General features: G+C 40.0%; 2 protein-coding genes across 10 annotated transcripts; one reads left to right on the forward strand and one right to left on the reverse strand.

Moving 5' to 3' along the window:
- Positions 1-26: 26 nt before the first annotated feature.
- LOC131992002 (nipped-B-like protein B) lies at positions 27-21980 on the reverse strand. Of its 3 annotated transcripts, none has more exons than XM_059357330.1 (47): positions 21692-21980; positions 20254-20402; positions 19500-19665; positions 19006-19106; positions 17361-17469; positions 17127-17275; positions 16227-16342; positions 16049-16139; positions 15436-15948; positions 13651-15324; positions 13314-13430; positions 12900-13082; positions 11226-11294; positions 11046-11135; positions 10848-10948; positions 10638-10724; positions 10334-10553; positions 9928-10079; positions 9744-9824; positions 9514-9614; positions 9287-9413; positions 9111-9193; positions 8635-8767; positions 8396-8539; positions 8207-8293; positions 7862-8076; positions 7659-7761; positions 7472-7570; positions 6968-7114; positions 6516-6650; positions 6336-6434; positions 6187-6240; positions 5955-6063; positions 5706-5842; positions 4604-4744; positions 4406-4499; positions 3926-4080; positions 3741-3831; positions 3440-3613; positions 3130-3320; positions 2901-3008; positions 2589-2789; positions 2321-2467; positions 1796-2196; positions 1531-1705; positions 1245-1433; positions 27-702 (listed from the first exon to the last, which is right to left on the reverse strand). In XM_059357330.1, exons 2-47 carry the CDS (start codon positions 20315-20317, stop codon positions 349-351), a joined length of 8277 nt encoding a protein of 2758 aa, XP_059213313.1. In that variant the 5' UTR covers positions 20318-20402; positions 21692-21980; the 3' UTR covers positions 27-348. The 3 variants fall into 3 exon arrangements, with proteins under 3 accessions (XP_059213313.1, XP_059213314.1, XP_059213312.1); XM_059357331.1 differs by lacking the exon at positions 21692-21980 and adding an exon at positions 21490-21676; XM_059357329.1 differs by lacking the exon at positions 21692-21980 and adding an exon at positions 21436-21676.
- mlana (melan-A) lies at positions 21032-27054 on the forward strand. 7 transcript variants are annotated; one of them, XM_059357335.1, is made up of 8 exons: positions 21032-21330; positions 21400-21639; positions 23926-24029; positions 24906-25017; positions 25177-25269; positions 25399-25495; positions 25747-25854; positions 26734-27054. In XM_059357335.1, exons 4-8 carry the CDS (start codon positions 24962-24964, stop codon positions 26800-26802), a joined length of 423 nt encoding a protein of 140 aa, XP_059213318.1. In that variant the 5' UTR covers positions 21032-21330; positions 21400-21639; positions 23926-24029; positions 24906-24961; the 3' UTR covers positions 26803-27054. The 7 variants fall into 7 exon arrangements, with proteins under 7 accessions (XP_059213318.1, XP_059213317.1, XP_059213322.1 ...); XM_059357336.1 differs by lacking the exon at positions 21032-21330 and adding an exon at positions 22468-22562 and having other exon boundaries at positions 21595-21639; XM_059357333.1 differs by lacking the exons at positions 21032-21330; positions 21400-21639 and adding exons at positions 22025-22129; positions 22468-22642.
- Positions 27055-27082: the final 28 nt, after the last annotated feature.

Here is a 27082-nt window from a genome sequence, read left to right on the forward strand (position 1 = left end):
TATTAAGAACATCATCAATACACTAATTTCCAACATTCAGTTTATTTTTTTTACAGAATTATGTTCAGATATAAACATGTGTTTAGTTAAACTATCATACAGTGGGAGTAAAAATCAAACAACGAAGTTGCTGCACAACAGCGAAGGAACTCCCACACAATGTTTTCCAAAACATTTCCTTCTTGTGTTTTAACTTAAACATGTCTGTAATCAAACAGTGTCACAATACTGTTCCTCCATCTGGTCCTTAAATCTAAAGAGGTTTCATTTTCTCTCTGTAACATATTGGTTCCACATAGATTTGGGCTGTGAGGGTTTTCTGACTGAATCATTTCAGTTAAATAACTCTTAGTCCCCATCCTTAGCAGCGTATATCGCCCGTAACGTCTGTGCCACTTTGTTCGTCAGCTTTTGTCCACTTGTGAAAGATATTTTCTTGTAAATAATGTCTGACTCCTTGATAGTGTCAACCCAAGGCACCTTTTTGCGTCCGTCCCGTTTCTTTGCCTCAGTCCAGGGCCCAGAATAAGTTCCAGTCATCCAGTGTATACTGTAGCCAGTTTTGATCCTCTGGACGACCCGAGCAATCTGCGGTCTGTCTTTGTATTTGGGACAACAGATGGCAACGATGTCCATGGCCTTCACTCTCTCATTCAAGTTACCTGTATCTTCCTTGGACTCCCCACCTTTTCTTGGTTTCCGCTGTGGATAGAAGAAGCAGTATATATGAATAATATTTTCACCCCTTTATCTTGCCATCAGACGGCCCTGTCCTGCGGGGAACTGAAGATGTTGTCTAAGCTCTCTTTAAAGCCACCAGACTCCATTGACAAAAACAGTAATTTTACCTCACAGAAAACAGGTTTGTTTGTTGGTGGTATTGTGTGACTTTGATGGGGGCACTGTAAGTAATACAGTGACTATGAGTAAGTACCTAAAAAAATACGAACCATCCTTTTAAAAAAAAACCCAACACATTATGATCTTTGTGGAGGTGAGATGCATTGAAAGATCATATAATATCCTATTGACTTGTACACCTCTTTATAGATATAAAGTACATTAATTTAAACATGGTAAGACTTTTTCTATTCTCTGTCCTATAAGCCCTCCTTGATCATTCTGTTGTGAAGCTTAAATGGGATATCCACTGATGCCCAGAGTAAACAGTTTATATGCAGCAAAACTTTGATTAAACGGGAATCCTGTGGGAAATCTCTGTTCTAAGGTTTTTAAATTCCTACCGCAGGGGGCTCTTCATCCTCGCTCTCCTCCTCATCTGACTCCACTTGAGCAGTATGGTTATTGTGGTTGTGGTTCACAGGTTTTGGAACCTTTAGCAGTGAAGTAATGGCTTTGTTTCTGGCATTGGCACTTGCTTCACCCTCCTCGTCCTCTTCGTCACGATCCAAGTGCATCATCAGTACCTTGAACTAAGACATAACAGCATATATATATATATATAATTTCTCGTATTCCTGAGACTGAAGTAACACGCATAAACTCAAAAACATAGTACTGATTGCTTACATCCATAAACTGTTTCACAATATTCCTCTTGGTGTCGTGGCTGAGGTCTGTGATGGCGAGGTCACTCTTCAGGTAATTCAGTGTCTGACGAGGGTTGAAGTGCACCTTTGATTTCCTGTTCACTGCCTTGTCATATACTTTGGCAGGCTCTGTTGGGGAGTATTTCTGGATTTTGCTGTAATGGAAACAGAAGGTTCAGTTGAGTTTGTGTCATGTATAAACTGCACTACTACGTGTCGATGAAAGATTTGTTGATGTGGCCTACCTGTCTGAGAAGCCATACAGATTCTTCAGATGCTGTTTCAGCACCAGCAGCAGCAGAATGCCCTGTGAAGCGCTGGCAAAGTCCAGCAGAGGAGTGGGGTTTTCGGGCAGACGGTAAAACACGGCATCCTCATTTTCCATGTCAGAGTCAGAATCACCACCTGCAGTTTTCTTTTTCTTTTGGACCACCACTTCTTCCTCTTCACTGCTGCTGCTGCTACTGCTGCTGCTGCTGCTGCTGCTGGATGTGCTACTGCTCTGTTCATCATCCTCGTCTTCTTCTTCATCGTCAGAGCTGTATTTTCTCCTCTGAGGCTTCTTCTTCTTCTTTTTCTTCTTCATCTTCTGCTTCTTTTTTGTCTTCATCTTCTTGTCCGGCTGTACTGGCTCTTTCCGTAAACACTGCACAGAGAACACAACCGCTCAAACAAATAGCAAATGTGCACGCGCTTTGATTTTCCTCTGATGATAAAACAGAAAAACTAAGAAGAATAAGTTATATATAAAATTAAACAAAGCTTCTCACCTCCTTGAAGGACTGCAGCAGGTTGCTTCCAGAGACAGAGAGAGTAATATCTATATGGTGCATGATGAACAGAGGCTCCTCCTGGGTCTGGTAGGGGAAGCAGGCCAAGTTGTCTGCTATGAACATCAGCATGTTCACCTCAGTTTTCTGCAGGGCGACAAAGTGTCAAACATCACTACTTAAATTAACTGTTCATGAGCAGTAGTGAGTGGCTGGAGACATGCAAACCTACAAATCTACACACAGAGAAGGAAAAAGGTAAACTTACGGCGCAGTCATCAAAGAGGTTGAGCAGGGAAATGAGGAAAGCACGTCTATGCTGCCGGTTCCCTCGGACCAGAGTGTAGAGATGAGAGCAGAGAGCAGAGTCTGAGTCATCATGACGAAAACCTCGAATGACTCCGCCCGTGGATCCATTTATGGCCTGTTGCACCTGAAAGGACATCTTCAACCCTGCTACGGCCTTCATCTGTCAATACAAAAAGAGATACAACTCAGCATGTATGTAGATAAAATGATGATGCTTGAAAAAAACACTTTCACACGTTCTCTGGCAGAAATAAACTAGGAAACCACTCACATGGATGAAGCCTATATATTTCTTGTCAATCTCCACCAGCTGTTGATCGGCCTTGTTCTTCATGGTTGGCTCAGGGTCTGTTCCCATTGCAATCAAGTAGGGCACACACTAAAAAAAAACAATTGTTCCAAATCTGTAAACAGCTCATGGTTCATTCATGAGAGCAAAAAATGTTGTCACTATGAGAAAAAAGAAAAATTGCACACAGATCTTGAGACTGTGGACGTACCTGTACAGGATGTATGAGGCCCTGGCTGAGAGTCAGTGTGATGACATTCAGTGCATAATGCCGAGCAGTGGACTGCGAGTGGAAGAAGGACTCCAGCACCTGCTTCAGGTAAATCTGCATTATGGAGCTGCTCATGCCCGATGAGATGTCCCCCATTTCTTTCAGATCCTCCTGCTTGGCTTGGCTCTTCCCTGAATACAGAAAAAAAACATCAGCATGATCAGGCTAAGGATGTTCTAGATGGCTGACATGTTGAACACACAGTGATAATCTGAGTAATAGAAACATCAGATGGATTTGTTTGACTCACATTCGCGATCAGCCTCCTGCATTCGAGAGTCCTCCTCTTGCAGGTATGTCTGCAGGTTTTTCAGCACCTGGATCTTCAGGCTGACCGAACTGTTTTCGTCTGACAGGGTGTTGTTATACAGAACCTTCACGTCCTGCACAAACATGAGCTCTGGGTGCATGATGAACTGGAAGCCTTGAGACAAAGTAAAATATTTATATACAATCAATTCAGAGGAAAGTCAAGCAGAATAAAAACAAGAAATTAAAGAATAAAAACAGCGATCACATCTTATTTTAGTCTGATATTAGGTGCAACATACCTAGACCTATGATGGCCTTGATCTGGACCTCTTCATCTTTATGAGTGGTGAAGTACAACAGAAGCTCCAACACCTTGTCCTTGATGACAATCTGAGAGAAACAGAGAGAGATAGTAAGTCAGTAATCAAGGCAGGTTCTATAGAAGTCCTGCTTTATTAGTTTTAAGTAAATTTCTGGTATTTACCTTGTTAGTACCCTTGAACTCCTCTTGGTCGAAATCAAAGTGTCGACAGAGAGCCCCCACAGTGAACAGTGAGCGAAGGAGTGTAGGTTTGTTAGCAGCCAGCGTGGAGCTGTTAGGGTCCTCTTGGTGCTGTGTCTTCAGTTTTGCCAGAGCTCCTATAATAGAATGATGCATGTGGGCAGTTAATAGTGAACAGTTTAGTCACAAAAATGTGGACAAAACAACACTATTGTTGTGTATTTAGTGCTCTTATTTATTTGGATGTAAATGAGACAGTGAGCAGAATAACATTATATGAGCATAATGTAACCTTGATTTGAAGGTGAATGAAAAGGTTAACAATTACAACCCCTGTATGTTTTAAAATTGTTGGTGTATTTTAGAGTCTTTTTTCACCCTTGTCTGTGTCGAGGAATATGAAAGTTCTGATAAATGTATGTTTATGTTAAATTTGATGTTGGGACAGTACACAAGCCTTACCATAGTAGCGATTGAAACAAGCCCAGACAAACTTGTAGTTGTGTGTGACCTTGTTGACAACAGCACCGAGACAGCTCACACAGTGCTGTACAACCTGAGAAGCAGACAAAACAAATAACATCATGTTAAAAAAAAATTCAGCATGCTCAGTTTTCTCTCATGATTATTTTGAGAGTGAAAGCTGTAAGTGACACTGACCGTCATGCCGTATTTGATGATGAGCTTCATCAAGTCTTCTTCTATGGTAGTGAGGAAATTCTCACTTGGCTGCTCCATCAGAGGCACGACCAGCTCCAGGATCTTTGCCACGTTACATATCACCATGAAGTCATTCTGAGTCTGAAATGTCAACACAAAGACAACTGCTAAGTCCAAAGCTGTGCTGGAAAATACATTTGTGACTAAGTGCTTTATTAACTGTATTCCTTCCCTCAGCTCCTGACTGTGTGTTTTTTTCTCTCACCTGATTATAACTGTAATGGGCAACTGTATGATGCATCCTACTTATATGTTAAAAAAACAACTTAATTGAAGAACGTCTCTGAAATCTGAAGTTCTAAAATCTTACAATATGACTTGTAAGCCATCTCCCTCAGTAGGAGTGCCAGGAAGAGTTTGATGTGTTGCAGTAAATAAAGTGTAGCTTAGTTCATTGCGGGGTACACCCTGGACAGGTTGCCAGACTATTGCAAGGCAGACAGTCACACAGTGAAGCTTGGTGATATCTTGAATATTTTCAGTTTCATGGCAAAATATTTAGCTGATTTTGACATTGTGGAAGAGGCCATACAAGATTTCAGTACAAGACCTTGAGTGAGTGAGGCTTGATTAGACACAAAAATAAACACAATGGGTGAAGCAAAGGGTAAAGAAAAGCATTTTATCTTTCTGTAGGGTCCTTTTCATATAATGTGAGGCACTAAAATAGAAATCTGAGGCTGCTAAAAACATGCACAAAACGATTGTACAGTTGGTCCTGAGGATTACACTGCAACATGTTTCTGCTGGCTGGAGTGCCGTGGTTCAATACAGGGCCAATTTTAAAAATTCTTGTCTCCATTAGTTACAAAAACGTAGCGAAAAAAGGGTCAAGGGTGAAAAATACTGACATTTCCCTTTAATGTGTTACACAAGTAGGCACTTGACTATTCACAAATTCAGCAAGTGTAGATTTCATTTGCTGCCACTAGATGGCCTTATAGTACAACATAAAAGTTCATTTCTGTCCTGTGGGCACCACACTCAACGATTTGTCATACTTTCAAACAAATAAAAAATACCAAAATTACATTGTACTTACATTGCACTTGGTGGTCAGGTAGGGCTGCATAGTCATGGCATGTTTGACCATTAACTGTGCTCTGATCTTGCTGAACAGGTAGAGAGTGGTGATGCATGATACCAGACGATCTGAGTTGACCCCTTTGTCCTCACAGTCTGAAAGGCAGAAAACATTGATATTTGTCACAGGACAATTATGTTAAACACAATACAAACAGAATAAAATTTCTGTAAGCAAACACAATATTATTTACGTCTTTTTTATTACCTGCCAGAGATTCCTCATATTTCAGTATGTGTTCCACAAGATTGTCCACCAACTGAACACATGCCTTCTTGGCGGGTTTGTACGAAGCTTGCTCTTCTGACTTCAGTAGCTAAACAGATGTCAAATAAAAGCTATGATAAGATGCCTGACAGATATGCACATGCCAGCTAACATTAAGATCAACAAGCTGATGTTGAGATATCAAAACAGCCACACAAGTTATATAACTTACATTTTGGAGAAGTTGCTCGAACCAGTCATAGCCTGAATCTTTACATGCCGACACCTGGGATGAAATCCAACATGACATGAGTAAGGTTATAAAATATTCTGATTTTAAATAATAAATTAAATTTTGTGTCAAGTCTGGGTAATACGCACCACATCTGTAATGTTTAGAATCTTCCGGGTCATGGCATTTTTGTCATGACTGGGTGTGGGGGTGAACCAGATTTTCTGGAATGTCTCATTCACCAGTTTCTGCATGGAAAAGATATTATATAAGCTGTACATCAGAAACTACAAACTAGAAACTGACGATTGTAAGTGGAATTCACATACCTTGATCCCCTCTTCATCATTGACCCTTCGGATCATCCTGACACACATTTCGGTGATCTTGTGGAAGTCCGGCTGCTCCAGGCAAATATCCCTCAAGATCTTAATGACCCTCTTCCTCACACTAATACCCGTGTCCTGTGAAAAAATTAAAAAGGTAAAAGGTAAGCTAAATATAGACAAGAAGAAATACATTTCTCAGTTGTATTTTTAACTGCCAAATGGATGCAGTTCTTAATTTGACCTTTAGGTGGCAGTGTGGGAAAAGATGATTTAACCTCAGCTGAACTTTTGCACTTTAAATGAACTTATTAGTCAGAGTTCACAAAAGTAAAGTTTGACTTGAGTCTGTGACCAAATCAACTTGAACTTTACTACATTGGGGGGGAAAAGTGTATGGTATAGAACCTCAGTGAGTTGTTTAAAATGGGAAAAAGGAAATCTTAAGAAATTACCAATATCCTTTCAATGAGCATATCATAGTACTGCTCAATGAGCTCTGGTCGACTTAGCACAAAACGTCCAAGGAGCTCCACAGCTGCCTCTCGCACACTGGTGGAGTTGTCCATGAGGCGACAGTGAACCCCACGCTGCATATCCGTCTGCAAAGCAAATAGGGGAGGTTAGTCAAGCACAGATAAACATTAAAAAGAAAAGAAAAATCCCCCTAACATTTAGTATACAGAAAATAGTTCATTGTTTTTATAACAACAATAGCATAAAATAAACAAATGTAATAGCATTTAGAGGGGTAAACTTCTAAAAAGAATGAATATTTGTCAGTTATGATAAAAACTGAAATTAAGTTAAAATATTTAACTCAGTGAAAGAGGAAAATAATATTAATATATCATTTCATGGCAGTTTTTTGATGCAACGTTTTGGTCATGCACAAGGGTTGAAAATGCAGCCAATATAGGATATAGGATAGGATATGCAGCCAATATAGGATGATTTACCCTCGCCAGAATACTTGGATCTACAGCTACCACTTCAGACAGACACTTCATGGCTTTAGTTCTGACTGCGATGGCACTCTCACCCAGCACTCTCAGAATCTATACACGAGAGACAGTAAAAGAGAAAAGTTAATGACAGCCACCACATCATCTGTCACTGACATTTATTTGATATGAATAATCTTACCTGTGATAAATAAATATCAAAACTCTGTGCAAACGGCCTCATGGAGGCCAGATATCTGACAATCAGACATGAGTCCTCATAGTCCACTGTGTCCGAGTTTAAGCTGAAGGAAAATGAAGAGGACCATTTAGCACAAAGGATTGATGAACAAGTCAAACGGCGTAACAAATTAGTGCAGTGATCCAGAGTGAAGTAATATATACCTCTGAGAACTGAGATGTGATGGTAATGTCCTGATGACCTTGCGGAGGAATTTCTTTCGTGTCTCGGCCCTCTGCATAATCTCCTCAGTCGAGTCAACGTCCCTGGAATGATGTTGACCTCTCAAGTCGTCGTCGTCACTTTGAGACTTCATCGCTTTCTCTGCCTCGCTTGCAGTGTCCCTGAACCACTGGGCAATATAAAACTTCCTGGCAAACTGTATGAAAGAAGGCATACATATGTAATGAAAAATGCTGAACATCTTACATCAGGAATATTAGTATACAGTTTTACACAACACCACACCACGTTGATTTCTGTTTGTCTATGTAGAACTAAACACTCACCACTAGAGCTGGATCTGTCTCAATGTTCTCATTTATGTAGTCAAGCAAGACCTTCTGGAGTTGCTGGACCTCATCACTGCCTGAAGTCTGTAAGGAGATCAATAAGCCAGGAGCATCTCAGAAGCAGTTCAATGCAACTTTTAATTTACAGTTCATCTGTTCAAATTATTATGTTATTGTCTTGCATACCTCTCTGAGAATGCGGTCAATAGCCTTTTGGTCCATGTTGCTGTTCACAGCATCTTTACGCAGGCTAGAAGCAACAGTGCCGAGGTAGTCCAGCGACGCCACCCTGAGCGCCATTTCTGTCTGCTTGTTACTGAACTGGTGCACCTGAAGCATGAGAATTGGAAAAGAGAAAAATTTACTTCAGCAGCTGGTTCTGCTGGACAGATGATGACACCTTTGAAGTGAGTGGTGCTACTCACCAACAGCCGGCCCAGCAAACTGAGCAGCAGTTCGGATGCAGGCCACTCAGGTCTGTTGACTGTCGACAGGAGATCATGTACAAAGTTCTCAAACAAAGGCCTGTAGTCTTCCTCTCCCTGCTTACTGCCACACCTGAAACACACAGATTTCATTCTTTAAGACTATTTCTGATGATTTGTACAAAACAGTACAGCACTAAGCCTAAAACTGGCAGTTGATCTATGATAGTTTAGGCTGAAAGTGCACAAGGGCATCATCTATCAATTTCCATCCGCTTATCCACAAATGGGTGCCATTTAAATTCCCCTTCCATTTTCCCTCTTCTCTCCAAGAGGCCTCCATGCAATGTATGCTGTTGTGTAATAGGAAGGACTGAGGGTAAGTGAGTGAGTGGAAGTGGAACTGCTAATTAAATGGAGCATCAGAGTAAAAGTACCCTTTTAACCCTCTTAACACTCTTTGAACCAAGACTTACTTCTTGAGAAAGACTGATAGGAAGTTCTGAGCTGTCCTCATGGCAGTTTCATAAGAGTTTGTGATGAAGACATCTTTATCCACCTAGAAAAAAAGCCCCCCAATATGTGAAATATGAATAAAAATGTCTCTTTGGAAAAATATGGTTTAGATATCAGTCAAATCCTTTGCAGTTACCTTCTTATTATGTTCATCCTCTCCCTCCCTCTCTGATGGAAAGTGGACCACACACTGGATGAGCTGAAGAACCAGAGCTGAAACCATCTGGATATACAAGGACTCTCGATCTGAATTGCTGTTTAGCCTAGGAAGAATGAGATGTAAGTATAATTAGAGGACTTCAATGACTAAGTTCTTCATTAATATAATTTAATTGAGAAAATATTCACTCAAGAGGTAGTTACCTAAAGTTCCTGAGGCTGCGTTTGCTAGTAGGCAATCTAGCCAGGGAGGTGAAGATCTCTTCAAGAATGAGCTGCCTGTGCTTCTCATAACGAGAGAACACCTAAGGAAGGGTAATATAGAAAGCACTTAATATATAAAAATTACAGAGTGCCAGAGCATTTCATAAAAAGAGCAACAGCAAAATTGACTGCAAAAATTACACAAAAAGTGCATGCCATGGCAGACTTACTGCAGTCACCAGTGTGATGGCAGATAACTGCAGTTCACTGACATTTTCCACAAAGAAAGGTGTAATACCCAGGGTGGACACCTAGACATCGGGCACAAAAGCAGTCAGATATGTTAGAACTCAAGAGACAAGGGTTAAATGGGGTCATGAATATGTAGACGCTGGATCGGATTAAGAGTCTCACCTGGAGAATAGTGGTGTCAGTTAGCAGCTGGATCTCCAGGAGCTCTGAGATGCTGCTGACAATATCACACACCTTGCTATAGAGTTGGACTACCACTTTCTGTTTATGGGAGGAACTCTTTGCTCTCTTGGACTTTGAAGAATGCATGCCACCTGAGGAAAATATAGGGAAAAGTTGAATAAAAGAAAGGAATTTCACCATAAACATCTACAGCAAACCAATACCATTATTTAAAAATGACACTCCCACACATAGATATATTGTTTAAATAAGTGCAAAGATAATGTGAACCAACATGGATCAGACAAAATCAACTTTGCACACACACACAAATGCTGCTTGTGATCAGGACTTTTGCATTATTTTGTTAAAACAACATAGAAGAACAGAAGAAATCTGTGCTGACCTCCTCTGTAGGCTGGGTCATACTGAGGGTACAGCGTGTTCTGCAGATGGTATTTGGTGTACTGCAATGTTCTCTCAATCACATCCTCTATATAAACAGCCTTGGGCATGCGTGGAGATGTCATGATGTTGAGTGCAGTCAGACAGGCATCAGCAGACTTAGCCACCCGCTCCACAATGAGGTCACGCCACAACCGCTCCTCATCCATGGAATCATTATCCTACCAATTTCAAAAACAATTAGTATAAAACAAAACAAAAAGAGAGGACAAAACATACTGAAAAGCCCTAAAATGGGAACTTACATGATTCATTAGAGTGGAAAGTTTGACGCTGTCCTGAATGTTCTTCTCCAAGATGTTCAAAAATTTCACCAGTTTGGAAGTTGAAAACTGTGGATCGACCACATGAGTGGTTACTTTCATGGCTGTGAATTGTTGGTCTTACCAGCAGCAAAATAATAACTGTGAACATGAGTGTAACCATGTGACAGTGCACAAACATACTCCTCTAACCTTGTGAAAGATGCCCATATCTTTGAGCTTAGCAGAATCACTGCCTAGCTCGCTCAACTGGTGCTTTCCAAGCAGGAGCTCTTCAGGAATCTCATCATCATCTGTTTGAGGGCACAAATTTATAATGTTGCCAACTTTCCACTCAACACTTCAGAGAATGCCATGAACTTTTGAGACTTTGCAGAGCTTGAGGTTTACCTGCGGCAGTGAGGTCCACATCCTCAAGGCTCTCAAGAATGCTGTCCACATTGGCCGTGAATCTCTTAAATGTGGAGCAGTCCATCATTTCTGTTAAACAAATGTAGAAAATTGATTAATAAAAAATAATGTGGTACAATGCATTCATATTATAAAATAATGAAAGTGGTAAAAGAATACCCTCTGGTGTCATGTTGGAAAAAGCTTTCCTGTTTTTCTGTTTCTCCTTTTTCTTCAATTTTCTGGCAGCTGAACAAGAAGAAAACATCATAAGTGAAATCCTTGACAGCAGAAACTCACCCTGAAACACTACATATTTAATAGAGAAAGACTTAGGTGTCGTAATCCTGATCCTGATTTCAAATAGCAATAATTTGAATGACAGCCGTCAGAAACTGCAATCAGAAGCGCATTGTCTGACACAATGAGCATTTTTGCTTTTGTCTTTGTTTGTTGTCTGAGGTTTACGTAACAGAACTATAACCTCCCGTATAACTCAAATAATAAACATGACAAACAGGAGGGAAGCAATCATAGACCCATCAGCATCCTCCCTGCTGTCTCAAAGGTCATTGAAAAGGTTGTACCAACACGATTGATTGCACGACTTAATTCCAAGGCCGTCTACAGCCTATGTAACTTGGTTTCAGAAAAACACTATAATGATGATAATGATGTTGAAATCCTGATGTATGCAGACTACACCATATGATACACCTATGGGACGTTTTTACATTTTTTAAAAACTAATCTTGGAAAGTCGGAATTGTCTGGTTTGACCATTCTATCTCTTCTACCTACCTACAAGCAGAAAATAAGCGAAACTAGGGCTAGGCGATACGGCAAAAAAAATATCACAACATATTTTTTCATACCGTCCAATCTCGATTATTATATTGTTTTAAAACTGCCAGTTTTAAAGCATCTGAACTGAAAACAAAAAAACTAAGAGATTAGTTCAATATTTTCTTAAATTATTTAATTTAATAAATTTTACTTAATGGTACAACAAATGTAGAAAAATATAAAATAACACAGTTCACTACTTTACAGTCCTGGGTGTTTTTGCAGGTATGCAAGAACCCAAAATAAACAAATTGTGAGATTTGTTGTTAGAAAGCCTACGCTGTTAATGTTTTGCTAACTTGTTTATTGAGCTAAGTTCCATTCAGTAATAACTTCTTTCTCTGTAAGTTTTCATATGTCCCACACTCTTGAATGTACCTTAGCTGTTGCAGCACCATTGAATGCACCATACCTGTGTGTGAATTACCGTGCTGTGAATGTTAGTTTTCTCTTGATCCAGCAGCAGATAGATTGCAATTTCATTACATTACATTACATGTCATTTAGCAGACGCTTTTGTCCAAAGCGACTTACAATAAGTGCATTCAACCTGATGGTACTAGACATAGACCACAGGAATCAAGTAAGTACATTTCCTTTACTCTTTCCCAACATTAACCTTGTTCTTCCTAGTTAATTGCTGCAAGTTATGGCTGACATCTATTTCACTGCCCTCAGCTCTGCATTTAGCTCTACGTTCGTTCTTACTGTTTACTTCTCCTGCTCACAGCTGATCACCGTAATCGACCTGAAATTTCTCGTGATCACTAATTGCCTTCAAATAATCACCTAGGCCTAAGCTAAACCGTTTTATTATATCTCTCCTTTTATATAAGGGTAACGTTCTTTGTGCATTGTTCCTAACATTACATAACAACAATATTAGGTTAAACTAATTTAGCCTTTTAGAGACAAACAACAAAACCAACACACTTTATGCTTTCTATAACATTTCTGAATATTTTTTCTTTTTCTGCCTATGCCCACTAGCAAGCCTATAAGACTCACCATCATTCAGGGTTGGGCGTGGAGAGCCTTCATCTGAATCACCTGGGCTCACATCACGGTGGCGGTTACCGGACCCACGGCGAGCATCATGGGAACCTTTACTTCGCCGGTGCTCTCCAGAACCCCTCTTTTCTTCCGGCTTCCATGACTTGTCGTTACCTTTCTTGTACTTTTTCCTTACAGCTGTAACAATAACAGAGAAAATATGAGTGAGAAAATATCAAGTTCTTTAATCTTTAAGCACCAATAATTGCTTTAACAAACTTACAAGAGATTTGGGAGCACATATTGTTTATTCTTACAACTTAATGGTATAACAATATGATGTCAAAAGTGCAGACAGCGTAGCGATTTTGACAGATTTTTTACTCTGATGAGAAAGTGAAAATGTAATTTTTTAGGTTGAATACTTACACTCATCACCAGAGTCATCATCACTCTTATCCTCAACCTCATCGTCTTCATCTGACTCAACATACTTCGATTTTTTACTGATCATACTGTGCTTTCGCTTGTGTGTCGATGACATCTCTGTAAGCACAAGAGGTAAGTTTTCAGCACAAAATAATCTTTCCTCAAAAGATACAATCAGTTACTCATTAATCCAGAGCTATTTATTTGCAGCAATGACGGTGATAATACTGATTTCAGAAACAGTGGGTTAGAATACATAAACAATCTAGAAACATTAAAAAAATAAAAATCACATTGCACATTCTTGTAAATATTTAGTAAACCAAGTAAATCATACCTTTCAAAAAAGAGTTCTTGGATCTTGATTTATGTGCAATCCTGCTTTCCTTAATAATCTTTTTTACCTCGTCAATACTGAGTTTGTTGACCACAACGACAGGCTTGGCTCCTTTGTTTAAGTTCTCTATCAGTGACACTCTCTCCAGCCTGACCAGGGGTTCTTTCCAGACGTCTAGCAATTTGCTTGGAACTTGAGGCTCTTTATCTTTCCCATCCCGTTTCAATTTAGGGATCACAAAGTTCTTCAGACTTCCTGACTTGCCACCCAGCATGTATGGGGGGAATTCACTAAGTTTTGTCTCCAATGACTGCTGTTTGTTTCCAGCTTGGCAGCCAATGCTGCCGTCCCCACTTTTCCTCTCTTTCTTATTTTGGACATTTTGGAGGCTTGAACTCTCTGTTGTCTGTCGACTGTTGAGGTCAGTGGATTTTCTGCTTCCATCTTGCTTCACTTTAGCGTTGTCAGGTTTAGCATGCCGGTCAGGAGAGTGTCTGCTGCCGTTTTCCCTTGACAGTTTGTGTTTCCTTTCCTTGTCTTTATCTCTATCTTTGTCCTTATCCCTATCTCTTTCTTTTTCCTTATCCCTGTCTCTGTCTTTATCTCTGTCCTTTTCCCTATCTCTATCTTTTTCCTTATCCTTATCTCTGTCTTTACCCCTATCTCTATCTTTTTCTCTATCTTTATCTCTATCTCTGAGCTTGTCCCTTTCTCGAACTTTATCTCTATCTTTTTCTTTATCTTTATCTCTGACCTTATCTTTGTCTTTATCTTTGGCCTTATCCTTTTCTCTATCTTTATCTCTGGTCTTATCCTTTTCTTTATCTTTATCTCTGGCCTTATCCTTTTCTTTATCTTTATCTCTGGCCTTGTCCTTTTCTTTATCTTTATCTCTGGCCTTGTCCTTTTCTTTATCTTTATCTTTGGCCTTATTCTTATCTCTATCTTTTTCTCTGGCCTTATCTTTTTCTCTATCTTTATCTTTATCTTTATCTCGATCTTTATCTTTGACATTATCTTTCTCTCCAGCTCTGTCCTTATCTTTTTCTTTATCTTTATCCCTGGGTTTGTCTTCTTCATGTCTTGAGTTTCGTTCCGCCTTGCTTATGTTTTTTTGAGACTCAGGTTGGCTGACATGGGATCGGTGACCATTGTGGTCTTTTTCCTCTTTGTGAAGCGAGTCTGAATGCTTGTCATGCTTCTGCCGTGGTGTCTCCGGCCTTTTGTCATCTGAGTGTCCCTTGCTGCTGATGGTTTTGCTATCATGTCTCCGTTTGAATTCACGCCGACTTTCCTGCTTCTGCTCAGGGGTTTCTGTTTGCCCATCTGAGCCAGACTTCTTGGTGTTGTCGGAATTCTGTTTGATGATCCCAGGTCTGTTTTCCACGACTTTATCCAAATTCTCACCAGTCTTTGAGTTTAGGTGCCGCAGGTGGTCCTCACACAATTCCTTAGCTTCCAGGACGACTACAGGCTGTCCTATCACTCTGCCAGCTTGTTGCAGATCAATACTGACCATCAAAGCAGGCCGTCTGGCACCGTTACTTGCAGCATTCGTCTTCTTGGGTGTCAACTTGCTGTCAATGTTGCCCCCTTGTACAGTAGGTCCGTCACTTGACTCAGCTCCGGATTCCTGAGGATATGAGTCTTGCTTCCGTTTCTTCAGTGGCTTATCTGCAATAAAGGAAAGAAAAAATTAAGCTTAGAAATTCAATGAAAACACAGACATCTAAATCATGACAAAAATGAAAGAAGACACAGGGCAAAAGTGGACACACATAATACCTTTATCTTGGACTTCTTTAGACCACCGTTCTCTCTCATTGGCTGATTCGCGTTCTATTCTCTCGAACTCGGCAAGTGTTTCTATCTCAGCATCATCGAACACAACCCCACTGATGACTCCAGACTCCTTGGTATTTGGCCGAACAGGAACCTGCTGACAGTTTGCCTGCTCCTCAGCACCTAACTTGTGTGACAAATCCTGGGTAGTCCTTGACAACTGATTATTATTATTTATCAAATCAGTTTCGTGGTCTGAGTCGTCACGTTGCCTTGGAAAGTCTCCAGATTGAGCCAGCTCTGAAAACTTAACTCGGGACAGTTTTAAAGTCAGCCTGGTGGATTCTTTTGATGGAGAACTAACAATGTCATACGAAGCATCCTTCTGCTGATTTTCTTCTTTACTTCTTTCTTTCTGCTTCTTTTTGCGGTCACTAGGGGTGAGGAGCTGGTCAGGGGCTGTAGCTGGTGGCACATCAGGTGGAGGGGACTGCATGATAAGAGGAGGCCTGGACCCTGCATGGACACAAATACATTTGCAAATAATGAATTGTACAATGATGCATTATTTTTGATGAACAAAAGGAAGAATTGACTTGTTGCAAAGGCAGCATACTTTGTGCAGTCTCTTCACTCCCAGCAGAGGAACACACAGACTGTGGAGATTTAACTGGAAACGTGGCAGCCCTCATGGAGGGGTCATTCTCCTGTTAGAACACAAGACATATATGATCATTTTTAAGAGTTGACATCTGCTGAGGTCCAGTTCAGGACATCTTGATTCTCTGCATTACCTCGTTTCCCAGCCTGTGAGCCATGTTGATGTAGTCTTCATCTGAGAGTCTTGCATTATGATTAGATGAAGCACCCGATAGCTGACCGGAGACCTTGTTGTCATGGATATTTCTAACTAAAAGAGAGAATGAAATCAAATATCAAGTTAAATTATTTGTGATGTGCAATGCCTCATGTCTTCCTGAGGGAAACATACCTTCTTTACCACTTTTACAGACAGTGGCAGTTAAACAATGTAACAGTGAGGAAGTTGAAACTTGCAACATAAGTGTGTATAAAACTTAGTGGTGTTAAGGTATAAGTTAACCATCTGAACAACAAGCTCAGGGCATTTTTTGCTACTATCTCAGTTTACTCACTGAAAAAATACTTTCTGTTTTGACAGTTTCTGTTTCTGTTTAACACTGTAATTTTTCCATTTTTTTTTAAAGAAACCATGTCTTTCAAACCAACTAGCAGGTTGTGGGGTTCAGTGGTTTAACAACTGACTTGAAGCAAGCTTAGTTTATGTGTAACACCATGCAGCTAGTGTCATTTGTTTTTTTCCAAAACAGTGGAATGAATTTGAAGGTATTTGCATAGCTGAATGGAAGGCGTATTCAATGTTCTGTGAGGCAACAATGTTGGATCACCGCTTCAAAGCCACACCTTGAATATGTACTAAATGGTATGTAGTCTCTTGTGGAAGACTCCTTTGTATGCGATAAGCCTAAGTAACAAATACATCAAGATTGTTAATCAATCACAACACAATACTTTTCTTAAATATTGTCAAGCTTAATTGTAAAAGATTCAACAACTCCTTTATGTTTTACATCAAAATCAAATCTCTGGTATCTGCTGTTCCTTGTTGAGGTGTAGCTGGCAGCTACATTGGCCCTAATGGCATTTGTGCTTACCTTGCTGTGCCTGTTGGTGTTGAGAATAACTAGGTGGATTGTACTGCATGTAGTCTGCAGGACTCTGAGGGGTATAGGGACTGGGTATAGGGCTGTTCTGCTGGGCTACAAACCGAGCACCTGATCCAGACTGTGGGGATGTAAAGCATCTGTGAAGGAGAGAGAAGAAGTCTTAGGAGAAATAGAGATACTTCTGCGTATTCATCATCTCACTGTATGCTGGCGATGCCTTACCCAGAGGGGCTTTGAGGGACAGTGGTTTGCTGATAGTTTGATCCTGGACTTCCATGTACCTGATTCTGAGATATCTTGTACTGTTGCATCATTGGCTGCTGCAATACACCTAAGAGATGAAATAATGCATAATTAAGATTCTTACAAAAAAGGAGCTGAACATTCACATTTCCACAGCAACAAAACTCGCCAATGTATGTCAGACATGGAAAGTCAGTGATACAGGGTCTGATAACATCTACACTTCTTGGAATAAGATAGCTCAGGTTCAACAAAATAGAATAATAACATCACAAGTATATCAACAACTAAACCAAATACTGCCTCGAGCTTTAAAGAAAAGGTTTATTAAACTTGTACACATAGGGAACTTGTAAAAAAGTACTCAATATTTCAGTCATATAAACACTGTGATAGACAAAGTATGTCTGGTGACAACAAGTACACACTGAGCACATCATCAGGAGCAGCATTTCACTGGATCAGAAGCACTAAGTTCCTATTGCTGGCTGAAATGCTACAAAAACTGCTAAGAGCAAGATGTTTCACTCAGCCCTTCAACAGGCTCATGTATGATCATTAATAAATAATCCTTGATTGAATAATCTTTGATTATGGGCTGAGTGTGGGGTGAGGTCACTACCATAAATGCTGGTGGTTGATTTTCTGATGTTCATCTTGCAGTTGCCAGGTCCTTTATCTCTACAGTACACACTCCACTCAGAGCTTTTCTGTCTTTGTTTCTCTCTGGCACAAATAATGATTCAACATGCAAGTGCGTATGCAAACTTTACACTTATAATTACCTGTAATTGCAGTCTAGTGCAGCTGCTCATGAAACTAGAAGGCTTTACTGAACAAAGGTTAAAAGACAAATATTCAAAGATTTACGGCAATTACTGATATTATTTATGATAACAAAACAAACACAGCTAAGCTTTCAAGAGCTGTGTTTCGGTTTCATGTTAAAACATTTTTTTAATATTTGCATGGAGATTTTAAGAAGAGGAAAATAGACTAATAGCAAAACGTATTCCTCCTCCCCATACACTGTACATTTGGACAGCATGACAGCTCACCAAAAATGAAGCCAAAACATTTTGATTGGCCCCTGGTGACTAGCTGCTGTATGGGTCATGCCCCGTATCCAATACTTTGCCTTCCACTTTTGTACAGTTGGAGGAAATCGAGACCTGTAGTCCACATTTATATACCATTTATGGTCCTCACTGGAAATTATATTTAAAAATTCAACATTGGGGCGCTTTAAGATGCCGACCATGAAGCATCACTTTTCAGGATCCAGACCAGCTGAGGACCTTTGCTGCATCTCTGTCCTTTCATCCTGTCATCTCTCTACTGGTGCTGTTTAATAAGGCCATAACATGTTTACACTGGATAACCCTTTTTTTAAAAACTTTTTTCAACCTGAACTGGCTCTTACCCATTTGGGAATCACCACTGTACTGAAACTAGGCCCAAGTATTGCATCTGACCTAGGAAATGCTCAGCTAAATAACTAGTGACAGTGAAAACTAAAAGTAAAGCCAGGGAATGAGCATGTACTGAGCTCAACTGCAGAGTCAACAGCAACAGCTTAATGCCTCCTCCTAACCACTCCAAACCTTGTACTGGGTTGACATACTTTTGTCCCTGAAGATTTTGGGGTTCCTGGACAGCAGAGTTTGAAGAAGCATTGGCATGTCACCCTCAGGTTCATCGTTCCCCAAGTTGTCCTTCAACTCTCTGGAAGACAAACAACAGTATAGTGCACAGTCATAGTGCAAGTAAGTAGCTGCACATCGGGCCTAAATGCAGTCTCATTTACCATTTTCAGAGCAGACATGAATGTGACAACGCAGAACATGAGTTGACCTATTTGGTAAGCAGTGACAGTAATGTGATCATTGAAATTGAAGCAATGTCTGACTTCACTGTAAAACCACAGTGAATAACAGTGAAACTACACTTTGTAAGGCATTTCCAACAGTGCTGACAACAAAGACTAAATTTTTCCCCCAATTCAAAACTAATTAAAGAGATAGCAAACCTAGTAGTAGTGGCTACTGATACCTTTCCTCTCTTAAATTTCATTTTTTCTAAAGATGAACATGTAAAAGATCAGGGAGTGGTACTTACATGTGTTCAGTGGAGACCTGGTTAAGGCTATGCGCCAGCTGAGTCACCAGATTCTCGTCCCGACACACCAGCAGGCTGCTGACCTCTTCGGAGATCCTTCCATTGTAGAGCAGACTCTTAGCAGTGGTGGCAGGGAGAGGAGAAGGCAAGGGCAGCTGGTTCAACACTGAAAGGTTGATATACAAACAAGTTAGGTTGGGTGGGAAATTAAAGGAGGATTTGAAAAAAGATTAGTATGTGAAATTTTTTGTGAATGTTAAGTTTTTGAACTTGAAAACATACAACTGGCCCACTCTATTTGGTAGTAATGGCAAATGTCAATGCTACAATCTGATGAGTGTAATGAGGTCCATCATGTTAATCAATTACCAAGTTAAAATTTTACAGTCTAATTAAACCAAATAGAATAGTTCTATAGTAAATCATATATCTGTGAAATGTATCATGTTCCATTGTTGTAACAGTTTTTTTTCTTTCATCAAATATGGTTTGGGGTCTTTGAGCATACAACTTCCCATTTTCAGGAACATAAGTCACTTCACTTCTGTCTACCTTGAAATCACAAGTAGTAAGCAGCATCATAATTTCCAGTATTTAGCTTCTGGTCTAACTACACATTATACCTGAAGCACTAGAGCATGAAGCATAGTATAACATTTTAATAACGGTATTTCTTAAACATGCCACATCTTGGTTTGAATGTTAGTGTTTAGGCTGTGTGAACAGCATTAGAGAGAGATAATGTTGTACTTACGGTCTGTCAGGCTAGCAATTCCAGCAAGAGTAGTGATGGGGACATGAGGCATATCACCATTCATGCTGAAGATGAGGTCAAGAGGTCGTGTCAATGCACAGGCTGCTCAATATCACCAATCTCTTCCCGTTCCTCACATCTCCAAAATGCTGCAGAGACAAAGAAAATAGTGGCAACAGACACCTTTACAGAAGTCACACTGTCAGCAAGGTATGGATAATATCATGCAGCACTGTTCAAATTAGGAATATGAGTATTAAGAAATAGCCACATACTATCCGTATACCGACAGTGTGCTTCTTCTGGGATGGGGATTTAAAAATGTGTCAGCTCCTGAGCTTATTACACTGCCAGCATAACTGCATCTCTGACGTAGATAGTGTTTATACCGGCCTTATAGCAAGCCTGGGCATGTCTTTACAAATTATTGATCTATAACAGCTTCTGGTGCCCAAACCATCTTGTACCCTGGTCCATTTTCTCTATACACGCACAGGTCCAGTGTGTGCATTTTTTTAGCTGTGATATTTATTAAACCTGCTCAAGTAGAACATGTATTTGCCTCAGAAACATACAGTCAACAATGTTAGCTCTCATACGAATGCAGTATGTCGTGCATTGCAAGTGATCTCGAGTGGTGACAAACCTAGCTAGCTATCAGTTAACATTAATGATAAAAAAGTTACAACGATTCTATCTCTTTATCTCTCTCTCTATGCATATTTAACCTCAAACGTCAGCTTGTCTCGAGTAATTTATATTTATTTACCTAGCTGAAATCGGCTAGCAAAAGGCAATTCAAAAATCCTTAGTTAACGCTAACGTATATCCCAAATTATTTCTTTTGTTACAGTGTTAGGTTAAGGTTTCCGGGACTGTCCAAACACATAACATCGACATTAGCATATCTTAACGGCAGATGTGACTGTATTATTACTTAATTATTATTATCTTGGCGTAGTAGACACTTGCTAAGAGAACTATCAGTGTATCTGTGAAAGTGACTAAAATCAACTCGGGGTTAGCCGGCTAGCAACAACTGGAGATGTAGTTAGCTAACGAATGCTAACTGGCAAGGTACTGTAACTTGCCTAAGCTAGCATCAAACCCAGTTAGCATACTCTGTAACGCTCTTTTTTCCTACAGGTCGTACATGGGTGTACATTTTCACCTCACACTTACTATGGCCTTCATCGACGCATCTCTAGCTCACAAAACCTCGGACCTCGGACTTGCCTTAGGAAGCGTAACCCCGACCCGACGCCAGGGAGGCAGAGGTACAAAGCAAAGAGCCCATCATAAATCACAATGATCCCCTTGGCTGGTCCCGGTAACGGTTCCCAACGGCTGCTCGATGTGTCGGACAAACCAGAGACACTGGAGAAGGTAAACAATTGGTCTGAATAGAGGTTGTTATTGTTGAATCTGGCTTATTTACCTCTGGATGTGATGAGAAAGAGAAGTGGTTCTGGTGGAGGAGGAGGAGGAGGAGGAGGGGGAGGAGCAGGAGTAGGATGGCAGCTGGAGCTGGAGAAGAGTCTCTAGCTCCCTCTCCGTCCCGCTGTTCAAACAGCTTCCCCGAGTAACAGCTAACGTTAATGCTAGCACCACGGCGGAGAGTAGCGGGGGGGTTCCTTCTCTCTCACGGCCAACATAGTCGCAGGGAGCGGGGGAGCATCCCCTCAAACCGCCCGTAGCAGGCGACGGTTTTATCACACGCTGGAGGTTACGCTTGCGGGTTGAGGTTAATTTTCGGGGGTGAAAACAATCGTGGAACAGAGAAAAGGGGGGTCCACATTGTCTACCCCCACTACCCGTCTCTGTCTTTCAAAATGCCGACCGGAAGAACCGATAAAGGGAATAACTCCCTCAACCGGTGAGGAGCCAAGCCAATTAAGACCATAGATATCTGTCAGCAAGGAACTTCTGGGATCCTTGCATGTTATAACGATGTGATAGATAAGATACATGGAAATAATGAAATCCAGTGATGATAAAATACTCTTCAGCTCTTTAACATCATAGGGGTCTGCGATGTTTACATCTGAAGGTTTAAAGGTCTGACCAGCTGAGCCAAAAATAAATTTATTTCCACATAATGCTGCACCAACAGTGGGATCTAGATAGGTATTCCCTTCACAAAACTTAAAATATAGGTTTGTGTTTGATCAGATGTAATTTGCTTTTTATATTTATCTTGTCTTTTCTTTTCAGCTGAGAAGTGACGTATGTAGACTTGTCATCACAACAAACACATGAACAATCAGCCAATCAGCTGACTGCTTCCCACGAAGAAGACAACTTACTGAGTATTACACAAAGCTGTAAAAGTCCCTAGATTTTTTTCACGTGCTCCAAGCTATTCACATATGCAGAGGTGTATAAACTGGTAGGCAGGTTGAAAATATTACGAATGTATACTTATTTGTAGTATCTTTTAGGCCAGCATGTAGTCCTACCGGGTAAAACACTGAAGTAGAGTTTGAGAAAAATCAACTCTGACTCAATTTCATAAGTAGGTTTTGGTCTCCCTCTTGTGGAGAAACATTTAAATATTTTTGCAGACTAATGCAAAGTTTTCCTATCTCCCAGTCTGGGCAATAGTATGGGCTCCCTTGTCCAGATTGTGTCCAGACACATTTCCATTTTAATTATCTGAGAAAAACTAACTTTGCACAACACAACAGTTTTTGTGTTGCACAGCTTGAATGATAAAAACAAACAAAAACAATAAGAACCGTTTATTATATTGATAATGAGATGCTGTAAGAAAATGGTCATATGCCCTGACATTTATTCTGGATGAAAACTATCATCAAAGATCAACAGTGTGAGACTTTGTTATTCAGGAGGCAGTATGTGACACTGAGATTTCCTCATTTTCAAATTAGCTTTGTAAAGTGTGCTCACACTGCTGCAGATGAACAACAAAACAACTCCCCATGGATACACTGAACAAAATTTGAACAGCCTTGAGCAACAGCAATGTTTATGAGATGTTTTGCTCTTTTTTCCCAGTGTGGTGACACGGATTCAACACAGACATTTATATTTTGTTCAATCATTAACTTATGGTTCCACTTATTACACATATTAATGTTTTCTCGGTTATAATATGCCAGAAGACTAATGGCAGTAGGATGAGGCAACAACCAGGATCATATCCAGACCATTCATGAATAATTACCAAAATATTGATGGAATATTTATCCTATGAAGATACATTTATTATTTTCCCCAAAGCTATACATAAAAATAACAACTTCCAGTAGTATTCCCACTGAGATTAGGGTAACTGTACATCTAATTATTTTATCAAAACTATGTGATCTATTTCTTAGTGTTTCAATTGCTTGATGTTTATGACCTATCTTTTTGGGCCTTTAAAAGTAGACTGTAGCCTGCTGTAGCTCTTGGATTAGGATATTTGTGAAAAACAATGCCACACACACACACACACACACACACACACACACACATACAAACACACAGTCTGGTTCATATGAAAAGCCAGCAGCTGACGCCTGTATAGTTTCACGAGTGGATAATAATGTTGCGTTCAGGACCGCGGGGTTTCACGGTAATTACTCTGCTTCAATGGGTTTAACCATGAGCCTCTAACCCGTGACGGTCATGAGGATTTTCTGCCCCTCTCTTCTCTCCGGCAAACAGAGGCAAGATATTTGAGGAGTGAAGTAACACAGAGCTTTAAGGACCGAGTCTTTCATCCATCCCAACCAGAGGAGCTGCTCTCTGCAATCTAATTATCCAATTTGGTAAGATGATCTGTTTGGGGTTTTTTTTCTAGCAGAGCTATCCCAATTATAGGCATATTGTAGAATATTTGTAATGTGTACATAGTTACTTTTAATTAACACTACTTTTAGCTGAATTCAAAATAGTTTTAACCTGACGAAAGAGGACAAATAGAAAATGTCTGGCATCAATTTATATTTTTCTTCCACTGCTACAACAACAGGTGTTGCTGTCACTCAGCAGGATTACTATATCATTGACATAACGTGCTTTAAAGAAGAGCCGATCCACTTTATATGATCGATAGAATAATTATCCGATCGGTTTGCTGTCTGTAATACAACTTGTTGATCTTAAATCTGTATTCTTACACTGCTTGGATGTTAACTATTATGCAGCCTGAGCATAGGTTTTTTAAAAATTACGCATTTTCATTATTGGTTGTATAGGTATTCACGTATTTTTCATGCATGGGTCAGCCAGTTATGACTACTCTTTAGTGCATTTGCACTAGGCGAGAGAGCATTAGTTAATAATAGGCGAGAGAGTGGATGAAAAATGCAACAGGGCAAGCGTAAGTCACTGAGTGGTGAGGGCAGTGATCTGGGTAGTAGCCAATCCAATGTTATTTTAATAATCATGACGAATTTAACTTAATCTGAATGTTTAAATGCCGAAAACTTCGACCCAGAAACTTTTTTTCCCGCTAAAAAGCCACTGATACATGACACATTTAACACAGGCCAGAGAAATGGTTTAGGCTTGTAAAGAAAATCATAAAAAATAGTGAATATGCTGCATTTTCAAAATATATCATATTCCTTTATCTTAATGAGATACAATTTGTTTTTAGAATAACAGTGTTACATTTAAAGGACAATTAATCAATTTTACAGTGCAGAGCGTCATGCTGGTTAAGTGTGCCTAGAGTCAGGACTGTAAGCCATTCATAATGCTTCCATGGTGTGTTGTCTTGACAAAGGCATTACTGCACAATACAGCAGACAGGTAGGCCATTCATTCTTTAACTTTATTTAACACAAAAACAGGGATATGATTTAATGCACTGCAAGAAAATATGGTCTTATAAAACTTCTTATGGCTACTGTGTTACTAGAGTGTAGCCTACTTGGTCATTTAATAAAATGATTTTCTGTTGACTTTCAGCTTAATGCGGTGTAATCGTACAGACGGGATGCCTCGTGGAGACTTCAACATTTATTTTGCCAGCAGCAGACGAGGATATGTCAGAGCTGAGGAGTATGTGTATCTTGCTTTTTGTATTCTGATCTTCCTTATATTAATCTATTGTACTATATTGTGATGAAAACCACTAAAACTAATAGATGACAAAGCCATAAACTATGTGAATTGTGTTGTGCACCACAGGGCGGTGGGTATAATTCTGCTGGTGGTCATCCTGGCAGCTCTCCTCATCCTGGGCTGCTGGTACTTCAAGAAGAGGAGTGGCTACAAAATAATCAGAGTGAGACCACCATACTTCTTTAAATAAAGTATAAAGTAATATTTTTTTGTGTTGGGGATTTATTTGTATAATTCAGACTAGTATGACCAGGCATTGGATCTTTCTACAAAATAATCAGGCCTATTTACAACTTCTTCTTTTAAATATCTATGGTGTGTTATTTCTTGTGTATCTTTTCATCCTGCTTCTCTCTATTCCCCCACAAAATACCACCATGCCCAACTCCTCACACATCTTTCTCTACCCTGCAGAGCCCCAGATCGGGTTCACCACGTCAAACAGGAGGCCACTACTCAGAGGCAGGACCTTCAGCAGAAAACAAGATGGCTCTCACTGACTTTGGCAGCTTCCATCCTGCGGTGAGGGGCAGGAAGTTGACCCATGACTGACTCACTGGCCCTCTATTGTGTTTCCCCCCCCTAAAAATAATATCAGAAAAAAGACTGATAACAAAGTCAACAACAGGACACATAGAAAGTTCTTATCAAACACAATTTTTGTCAAATTCATTGAACGCCTCTCCATGTAAGTGCTAAAAAATAATCTGGTGTACATACACACACATTGAGCTTCACACTGGTTTTTTGGAGATGTCCATATTTTATATAGTCTATGCTCGGATTGAGCCACACATTATTCAAGCCACCAGTGACTGGGTGTTGGTGCTTGTGCACAGGTCAGGGAAAATATTTTTTTAAATGGCTGTGGAAGTGAGTGACGGTTTGTTTGGGTGCTAAGCTCAAATATTAACAATCTTTCTCCAGAATCAGTTACTCCACCTTTAAATTATTTATATAATATTTGTTGCACCACCAATCAACAGTTAACTTGCGGGTATACTTAAACTCTGTACAGTCCACAATATTTGGTACTTGCACAAAGCCTCAGGGATCTGAACACAGTGTGGAGCATGTGAAGCTGAGGCAACAAGTGCCTGAAAGGGAGATTATTGTGTCACCAGACTAGGGGTAGGTATTAAAGATGTTTCTTTCCCAAGGGAGGTATGTGTATCCATGTGTGCGTAAGGTGAAGGGAGGAGGATCAGATCAGCTGCGTCACGTGGGAGATGAAGTTGCACAAGCACAATGTCCTTTTGACAATTCCTATCCAGCTGCTGAGTCCATTGAAACAAAGACCAAGACTATTTAAACCCACTGAAGTAATACATTTTCAAATTGTTGCTTAATTCCATGTGTGTAAAACATTTTGATTTGGGATTTTTGTCCTCTCTTCTCCAGGTTCCTAATGCTCCTCCAGCCTATGAGAAGATTTCCTCAGGGCCACTGCCTCCTCCCTATTCCCCCTAAAGGGCCTCTGTAGAAGACCGACCGTTAACTGAAGAAAGGAAAACACAGGAGACCAAAATCTGAACTTCATCTGTTGTCTGATGACATATAATCTGATGTGACTGTCAATGTTTTCTGATTAAATCTATCAATAGGTAAACTTTTCTATCCCTCACTTTGTAAAATTATTCACATGAACAAAAACAATGTATATACTGTAGATTGTTTCAATAAACAATAAAAATGATTTCACAAGAGTCTCTGTACAAGGAAGCAGCTCAAACACATTTGTTGGGGACAG

Source organism: Centropristis striata, chromosome 19 (assembly GCF_030273125.1).
Source record: "Centropristis striata isolate RG_2023a ecotype Rhode Island chromosome 19, C.striata_1.0, whole genome shotgun sequence".
NCBI classification, from domain to species: Eukaryota; Metazoa; Chordata; class Actinopteri; order Perciformes; family Serranidae; genus Centropristis; species Centropristis striata.